Source organism: Equus asinus, chromosome 2 (assembly GCF_041296235.1).
Source record: "Equus asinus isolate D_3611 breed Donkey chromosome 2, EquAss-T2T_v2, whole genome shotgun sequence".
NCBI lineage: Eukaryota > Metazoa > Chordata > Mammalia > Perissodactyla > Equidae > Equus > Equus asinus.
Window position 1 is genome coordinate 36,487,655 of NC_091791.1, and position 9,502 is coordinate 36,497,156.

The window sequence follows — 9,502 nt, forward strand, 5'->3', positions numbered from 1 at the left end:
TCTGCTGTTCAGCAGTAGGGGCTCAAAACGTCTGAGGGTCCAGCTCTACCAATGGGCAGACCCAGCCCCCAGCCCCACCAGAGACGCCAGCAGTCTGTACCTTCTGCCAGGCTTCCTGTCAAACCCTTAGTGGCCACATAACTCCAAGTGCATGGCCCGTCTGAGAGCCCAGGCGCTCTTGAGGCACAGGGAGGAGCAAGAACCTGGAAGCAGTTTGGTTTCAAATTATCCACTTACCTGCCCCTTTTTCCTGACACGTCTATAAATAAACAACATTGGTTTTTTTAATTGAGGGCTAGTCTTACAATGTATTGGACACTGGACTGCCAGTCCTAATTCTCTGTTGTAACCTTAAATTTCTTTGAGCCTCCGATTTCTCAGCTATAAACTGAGAGCCTTGGATGATGTGTCCAGCTCTAAAAATCTCTGACTAATTGACATTAAAGGAACTGGACTTTCCGTTTCAGAATACCAAGTCCCCTCCTCCATCATTAAGTAAATCACTGTTACCTTGGACGGTATGACCGTACTTAATGAACCAATCAATGCGTTTTGTCAAATATCTATTATAAGCAAAGCACGTGGTCCTCTTTTCACAATGTATTTGAGTGAAGTGAACCCATTAGTGGCTTCAGATAAAAATCTTGAAGCATCTCTGGGGAGAAGTGAGTGAGTCGATTTCCAACCCCTCGATGGACCGGGGAGAGGTTTGGCAGTGGTGAGAAGTTGCACAGTGTGGGTAGGCTTCTGTGCAGCGGATACACGGTTAGGACTGTTGCAACATGATAACTCTCACCCAGAAAACCCACCACGTAATCCAGGGCTAAGTTTCCACCCTGGCCTAGGGTTCTAACTCAAGTGGACTCTACTTCAAACGAAGGAAAGCTTGTTTGGCCAAATACGCATGGAGCATCGGTTTCAGGAATGTGACATGCTGTTAAACCACAGCCGTGTAAGCTTGCGGCTGCTGAGATTTTCCAAGGATGAAAGTTTCACTTTTCAAAGATAAACAATGGTACTGTGAAGCTGGAGAGACATAAGGTGAACGGCGTCAATTGGCTCCAAGAAGCCTTCTCTCCCAGAGAACACCTACTATGTGTGCATGTGTTCTGGGGAGGGCAGGGAGGTGTGTGAGAAAGGGCTAAATTTACAAGATTTGAATGATGAGACACCTTCTAGTAGCTTTCGTGCCTTCTAGTAGCTTTTCAGGAGGCAGAGAGAAAGGACAGTTGGGCAGAGTTCAAGGTCAATGCATGCCATCGTGGAGGCCAGGGGACACTAGAGAAAGTGGCAGGGTCTTACCCCAGAAGCCAAGTCAAGTGGACTGTCAGCATGGCACAGCTGGGAGAGGCCTAGGGGGTGCTGGAGCCCACACAGGAACTGGAGCTGGCAGCACCAGGTCACAGGGCAGGAGAGAGGTTCCCAGCAATCCACAGGGGACTCATTATCTCTGGGAGGTCACATGTCAGGCCTCCTGGGCTCCCACTTCCACGTCTGGCTCGGAGATTTGGCAGAATAATCACCAAGGACTGCTGAATGCTTCTGGAAGAGGCTGTGGGGATGTCCTGTCTCCCTGGATCAGAGATAATCTGCATCTCAGAGTAAAGCAGGTATCTGAGGAGCTGAATTAAGACAGCATCAAATCGCAGAGAATCACGACTCCTTATTTTTGCAAGGGAACTTGGGGGTCATTTAACCCAACTTCCATCTCCATGTCAGAACCCTTACGGCAGCTTAGTTATCCAGCTCCCATTTGGATGCCTCCATTGACGGGGAGCTTGCTCTCTCACAAGGTAGACTGTGTCATCACCAGAGGGCTCTAGTTATCTCAACTGTTTCCCTTATATGGGGCTAACGTCTCCTTCCTTTTCACTTACCCTCCTAAAAGCGTGCTCTGTCCTTCAGAACAGGTCTGAACCTGCATTTTCTGCAATGGCCCTTTAGCTATGTGAAGGCGGGGCCACCACGACCTCTTCAAACATCCCCGTTTCCTCGAGCACTGCTACAGTGCTCTTGTCAGCTGGCTCCTGGACCTGGTTAAGGTCATTTGAACACTGACTAGTATGCTCATGCCCTTCAAAAAACATGCTCCTTCCGTACCCCAAAACTGACAGCCATCTTCCAGGGATTGGGAGAGCAACCTAGGTCAGATCGTGGGCAGTATGTGGCCAGTGCTGGAAACGCAAGCCAGCAGACCTCTAGGGCCACAGCGGGATGTTGGCTACTTTAGGAACTGAATGATGATCCAGATCAACCCAGCCTAGGGTGACCCTTCCAGAGGAGCCAGGCAGCCAGCCGTGACGAGGCCTGAGGTTGAGTACTTGCTACGCCCTGGGTGGTCCAGAGCCTCCCATTGTCTGGGGTAAAAGCAGACCCCGGGTCAGAGCCTGTGGACACTGGATTTCACCAACACTGGTGGGGAAAACCCCTGGGCCCTGAGCTTGGCATAGAAGGGAGAAGCCCGCCCCCTTGTGGACCTCTGGGGGGTGGCATGGTGCGAAAAGCACCCTGAAACGTGGGAGAGGAGGAGCTTGGGGGAGCAGCCACTTCCTGCCACTGCTCCCATTTCACCAGTTGCCTCTGGTGGCCTGCAAGAGAATTGATCAGGATTGTCACAGGGCAGGGGAGTGGTGGCAGGGGATATAAAGGGAAGTTAGGAGGTAGAGAACCCTGGATCTAGTTGTCTGGCAGTGAAAATTTGGAGAGAAATCAGGCAGGTGTTATTAGCTGATAAAAAAAAAGAGAGAGAGAAAAGGAAAAAACAGCAGCAGGGCCCTTCCCTGGTTCTGCCACTCCCTGGGTGGCCCCAGGCAAATCACAGGCCATCTCTGGGCCTCTCAGGGCTGAGCTGGGTGAAGGCTACAATCCCTCTGAATGCTCACGCATTCTAGACCCAGCTGGAAGCTCTTGCACGCCAGTCCTGACAATAGTCTGTCACCGGTGGCACCCCACCCCTGACTGAAGAGAAGATGGGATGGGAGGTGGCCAGCGCCAAGGACATGTGTGGAAGGGGAAGCAGAGGGCACCAACTTGGCCAGCGTGGCAGGTCCACCCAAGGCCCTGGAGAGCACAGCGCCCTTCTATCACTGTGCCGTGCCCCTGGAAGCCCCAGAGAGTCATTTCTCCCAGCGGGCTCCCCTCCTTCCTCAACTCCAGCCGAGTCTAAAACTAGAACAGTGGCCTCCCGAAACACTTCTCCACTGGGTGATGCATGGACAGACCCAGAGATGCCCGAGCAAAAACATCTTGCCCAGGTAGTCGTGACCCAGGCCCATTGAACAGCAGCCGGCAGACATGATTCTGCCTCAGCTCTTCTGAACTGCCTTCACTCAGCACTAAGTGCGTTATCAGAGCTTGCGTCTTTAACGAAAGTATTTTTCAAGGTAAATTCTGCGCTACTCTGTAATCAATGAGTATAATTGGGCTAAATATAGCCCCAGGAAATGCAAGCCAGAAACACTGCTCTCCAGATAAAAAATAAAGGTGTATCTTAAAAATTGAATTGTTTGCTAAAATGGTTCAAATTTCTTTCTGCCCTATGCTCACAGAGACACGAGGTCACGGAGTCGCCAAAGACAGTGTTTTGAAACGCTAACTGTCCTCTGGCAAAATGAAGAGTATTGAAACCCTTAAGAAATGGCCTTGTATAAATTATCTGAAATGATGTCCCCAGGCTAATGTGCTCCTAGCAGGAATGATCCGGGGAGAAAGTTATGGGTGGAGGGGTCATCTTTGCATACCACAGTACGCTAAAGCTTTGTCTAAAACTAAATAAGCCTGTGAGTTCTCGTTTTTTAAAAAAGGCATTATAAGGTTATTATAAGGCATTATATGTTATTACGTAAACACCCCTTAAAAATCAAAGGATTCCAACAATACGTATAATCCAAGTTCCCCCTAAAAAACTAAAGTCAGGTAGAACATGCAACTCTAATTGTAGACAGAACCCTTTTCAGACACCTATTTAGGCCACCTAGTTGCTGCAGCAGTGCCAAATTCTAAAATTGTAATGAAAATTTTAAAGTCCAAAACCTACAAGCCATGAGGTTCAGTAAGCAGATTGTGCCATTTCAAAACTGAAAATGTGCTTGCATAAGCACGTCACTGGGGCTAACCTTTCTGGATTGAGAGTCTGGCCTTCAGTTCAGAACATGGCTATGCCAGGGTCAGAAATGTGACAAAACCGCGTTCTCCCGGAGGTTAGCCAAGGTTCACAGGGTCATGACTGGGCCATTTTATCAGTCATGTCAGGCTCACACCCTATTGCCTGGCATAGATAAAAACTTTATCTGTCAGTTTGCTAAATCTACTCCTCCCGCCTTATTTTCAATAAAGAAAACCTGGACTAGCTTATCTAAACCAGAGACTGGCCTTTTCCAACACTGTCTTCATCTGCAACTTCTGAGTAAAGGAAACCGACGAGGGGCTTTTGGTCTCATTCTAGTCAATAATTGTTCATAATCAGAGAGAGTGGCTTTGAATTACCTAATGCTTTAACTTCAGAAAACAGTTCTGGCACTATGTAACAACACGAATTTATTATGTTTATTAAACATAATAAGGTGTAGGACTAGAGGTGTTATATTAGAATACGATAGTTCTCAAAGTGCTACCTTTTCAAATTCATCTTTCTCTAAAAGTAAAGCAAACAAAACCAAAAAGATCTAAAATTAACTTGGATAGATTTTTTCCAAATAGGGAACCTAAATCACCATAGAAAAATTTACAAAGTTACCTTTGGAGTAACTCACACACACATACACATATAATGCATATTTTCTAATAAGTGTTAAGAGAAAAAACAGCTCAAGTTTTGTCCTCACAGGAAATAGATATGCACTGATGACAAAACCATGCATGTAGACATTTAGAAATCTGGTTAAATATACAAATACAAAACCGATGAGCTTTCCCCCACAGGAATCTTAAATGCAAGAGAAGCACCTTCAAATTTTACTTTATTTGGCAACTGTCCAAATTCATTATTTTAATATTTAAAGATTGTGGTCCTGTAGCAGACACATAAATATTATAATATACATTTTTGCAATTAAATATAATAAAATCAACACGACACTATGTAAAAACTCATGTGTACACTTCAAATAAGTCTGAGGTCTGGGCACTCCCGCCCATCAGATTTCTCCCTGGAAACGCGTGAACCTGGCCGGGAGATCGTCCACAGGGTACACGGTGGGACTCGTTTTCATGGTAGGAGGTCCATTTAGAAGCCGCCAGTCACAATGCCTGGCTAGCTCCACTGTAAATATTTTGAGAAGAATTTTTGCGAACTCTTTCCCTACACAGCTCCTAAGGCCTCCTCCAAATGGAATGAAGCTGAACCTGGAAGCATCCTCCGGGTGAGGCAGCATAAATCGGTCAGGATTAAACTCCTCCTTGTTGGTGAAGACATCTGCCACATCGTGAGTATCACAGATACTGTAGATAACATTCCAGCCCTTGGGAATCTGGTACCCCTGTGAAAGATTGTGAAGTCCCGAGGGCTGACAGACTGGAATGTAACTTTTGACAACAAAAAGCTATCACCGATATCCCTGAAGGAGTTATGAGTTGAAAGAAAGTGGGGGGTGGGGGGGGGGTTGTGGAAAGAGACAGACAGACAGACATTCAGGTTGTGAAACGTGTGCACATGGGGCAGGACAATATCATCAAAGCATAAGAAATTTAAGCCAACGCACAGGGAAGCGAGAGGAGATTCAAAACCACAACAGAAGGGGAGGGGAGAATTTTAACTTACATTTAATTCAAAAGTCTTCAGGGCAACTCGAAACCCTCCTGGAACTGGGGGATTCAGTCTAAGGGTCTCTTTAATAACACACCCAGTGTATTTAAGCTGTTCCAAAATTTCCATGTCCAACTTGTTGTCTTGATTGCTCTTGCAAAGTAAACCCTATCAAAACAGTCACACAGAGGTGAACGGTCATTTTGTGCTCCAATAAAATCAGCCCAGCAGACATAAACAGGGCTTAAGTGGCGGCTAAACCCAAAGGCCCCATGATGGGAGAGTGTGAGGGGGGAACAGGGAGTAGCTAGTGACCATTTGCCTCCACCCCTTGGCGCAAATCCACTGTCTATTTACAATTCTAAGTGAATGCTGCTCACCCCTTAGAACCCCCAATCTCCTCCTTCCCATCACCACCACCACCTAAGAGTCCCCATTCATGCCCTCCAATGCACAAATCCAAGAGAGTGGAACCTATCTGAAAATCTCCATGGTTCATCAAAAACTGGAGAAGGGGTAGGAGTACAAGGTCAAACCCTGTGGAGTGGGATGACAGCTCAAGATTCCCTCCTTTTTATTCACCAGGCTAATTCTTTTTCTCCACTGGCACACCCACCCCTTGGTTCTACACTTTCAAACTATTCAGCAAAGGCAGCACACTTACTCATTTGGAAGTTAGCCAGGGAGCAGATGAGTTTCTTAAGCTACCAAGAAACCTTCAGAGCCCTCCTACCTTACTCTTCAGTTCTTCTCGAACTTTCTGGAGAACATGCGGGTAGAGCCCCAGGTAAGTGATCAGAGAAGTGGCTGCACTGGCTGTGGTTTCGTGTCCTCCGAAAAGGAGTTCAGTTGAAGATTGCTTTAGTGCCTGAGAGTGGAATAAGAGGATGATTTTACAAATCTGCATGCAGTTTTCCAGGGTGGTTACTCAGAACCGAACTGAGAGTTCTGGAGGGAAGACGAGAAGGGCTAAAAGTTTGCTGACAGAAAGTCAAGGAAAGCAACATTTTTAAACAAAATGCAAGGTCTCTTGAGTTCAGCTAGAGCAGGAAGGCCAATAAGATCCCTCTCTACCAGGAATTCTTTGAGTTAAAGCCTTGGTTGTACTTAAATCGCCCAAGATTCTTTATTTACATTGTGCAAATTCCACCTTTCCCTTTAAAACCTAGAAGGGCCGGGGACTCTCCCTGCTCCGCCGCAGCCTCTTCCACAGCTCTCCGGATCTGGTATTTCAACTTCGGGGTCCCATCGCTGGGGTCTGGGCGAGCTACCCACTCTGGGAAGCTGCGCCCGAGAAGGGCGCTTTGGGGACCCCAGGAACCGCGCTTGCAAAGCCAGGGGATACAAACTCCACAGTGCCTCTCCTGAAGCTGCCACTCACCTGCATGTCCAGCCTCTCTCCCCTCTCCCACGAGTGCTCGATCAAAAGCTGCAGGGCATCTTTGCAGCCCTCGCCCGCCTCCGCCGCCCGCAGCCGGCAGATCTTGGCGCGAATGTTCTCCTCGATGCGCGCGTGGATGAGGTTCCGCGCCTTCATGCCCTGAGCGCAGAGAGCGCAAGGCGGTAAGCAGACGCCGGGTACTGGTGCCCCGGTCACCTAGCTCCGCACCCTGCATGCCGCTCTTACCCGGTACAGCCCACTAAAGGGCACGTCGATGGGCAACGAGAAAAGATTGCGGGTCATTTCCTCGAAGGCCTCCACCAGTTGCTGCTCCGCGTCCCCGCCGTTCGCCAGCCGGGGCTCGCAGCCCAGCAAGATGCGCATGGCGATGCGGAACATGAGGCGCTTCACCTGGGGGTAGACCAGGAGGCCGCGCTCGCCGCAGCTCAGCCACTGCTCCAGGCTGTTGCCCACTTCCTCGGCGATCACCGGCACGTAGCACTGCAGCGCCTCTCGGCTGAAGGCCCGCATAATCACCTGAGCCCCGAGGAGGGGATAGGGTTAAAACCGGGTCCCATCCGTCCCTCTTCCTTCCAGGGTCCAGGCACCCTCAATCCCACCAGACCCAAGGCACTTCCAGGCTAGGAAAGCTAAACTGGGCTTGAGAGGGTCCTAGCCGACGCCTCATGCAGCTAGAACTCGCCCAGCATCTATCTGCCTGAACCCCTCCAGCAAATGGAGTCCCCCTCCCTGTCCAGGCGCCTGCACCCCCGCCCTCACCTTCTTGCGCTGCTTGTGCGAGGAGTCGTGCAGGTTAGAAAGGCAACCGGAGCCCAGGATGGTGCGCACCGACGCAGGCCAGTGGACCGACACCAGCCGGTGCTCCCCGAGCAAGATGCGCCGCACGTTGTCGGCGCCCATCACCCGCACTGTGGGCCGCCCGAACAAATGTGTCTTGTAGATGAAGCCGTATTTCCTGCGCTTCATCTGCAGGAATTTCCTTCGCTGCGAGAGGAAAGCGGAGGAGAGAGGCGGGCGTGAGGGGGCGCCGGGGAGCGCTGCGCCTCCAGCTAGCCCCGATCCTAGCCGTAGTCACCTCCCTCCCCACCTCCCTCCCGGGGGCGCCTACCCCGGCTTCAGAGGAAGCCCGGAGCCGAGCCGGGCTGGGGAGAATAGTCTTGTCCCGCCCCAAGCTCCCTTACCTGTAGCACCATCTGTAACGTTTCCCCAAAGAAGGGGAAGCCCATAGTTCCGGGGGGCAAAGGGAGGGCGCAGCTGCGGTCGCGGCTGCTCACGCAGTACAGGTCCCAGAGCTTGATCGCGGCCAGGAAGAGCAGCAGCGGTAGCACGAAGGTGCAGAGCGCGCTGGCCAGCAGTGCCAGGAGCCCCATGGCGCGCCACCTGCCGCCGCCGCCAGCGCTTCGAACCCCGCCGAGCGCCCGCTTTATAGGCGGCCCAGGTTGCTGCCCACGTTAACTTGGTCAGACAAATTAGTTCACCCAAAGTTCATCTTTAATTGCGGATTGGGCCCCTGGCTCCTCCCCCCGCGAGGCGCTGCCCAAAATCTTTAACCGTTTGTTCCGCGCCGAGGCAGAGGCGGCGTGGTGGCGGCTTCCCTCGGAGCGCGCCTCCTGGGGTGCGGGGCTTGGAGCAGCCTGCCTCCCCCCTACAAGGTGTGCGGAGCTCCGAGATGGCGCCAGGGGCCGAGCCCGGCTCCAGGGAGCGCGAACTCCAAGCTCTGGGCTTCCCGGCGGTCTCTTTGGAATCCCTTCCGCCGAGTCCGACGGGCGGTCCCAGCCCAGAGCTGCGTTCGCTGACTTTCCATTTACAGGCGCCGCATGGGCTCCCTTCCACCTGCTGGGGAAGCAGAGGGAAGTGTGTTCAGGGATCGTCCAGCTGCTTCGTCCCACAAGTCAGGAAATAGATCCAGGACGCAGAACAAAGCATAGGCTTCCCGACTTTTTCGAAGAGCCCGCAGAAAAGCGCAGGGCCAGGACCCAAGGGACAGCCGCGGGGAGTTAGGCATGACCTGCGGGCTCCCAGCTCTCCAACCCCCTCAAGGAGGCCAGCACTCATGAAGTCTTGGAAGCACCTACTTAAGGGTGCAAGAGGGCCTTCAGGTCCCTCAGGACTCCGGTGCAACCCTGCACAAGTCTGACGCCCCAGTAGGGGACCGCAGGGGCAATTCATCCGCGGCTCGGCAACCGGCGCTCTGCGATCAGGCCACAGCCGGCGGGATTCCGAGGGCCCTGGGGCTTGCAGCCTCAGCTAGGCAGAGGGGAAGAGGGTCCTTAGCCCCGGCAGGATAAGGAGACAGAGAGAGAGGAAGGAAAGCCTGGGAATGTGGGCTCCAAGTCCCAGCACCATCTCTGCTTGTA

At 51.5% G+C, this 9,502-nt stretch overlaps 1 protein-coding gene across 1 annotated transcript; it reads right to left on the reverse strand.

Moving 5' to 3' along the window:
• Positions 1 to 4,514: 4,514 nt before the first annotated feature.
• On the reverse strand, positions 4,515 to 8,863 carry CYP26A1 (cytochrome P450 family 26 subfamily A member 1). Its single transcript, XM_014862954.3, has 7 exons — positions 8,327 to 8,863; positions 7,905 to 8,129; positions 7,371 to 7,661; positions 7,125 to 7,283; positions 6,477 to 6,611; positions 5,759 to 5,911; positions 4,515 to 5,477 (listed from the first exon to the last, which is right to left on the reverse strand). Exons 1-7 carry the CDS (start codon positions 8,513 to 8,515, stop codon positions 5,136 to 5,138), a joined length of 1,494 nt encoding a protein of 497 aa, XP_014718440.1. The 5' UTR covers positions 8,516 to 8,863; the 3' UTR covers positions 4,515 to 5,135.
• Between the last annotated feature and the right edge of the window lie 639 nt (positions 8,864 to 9,502).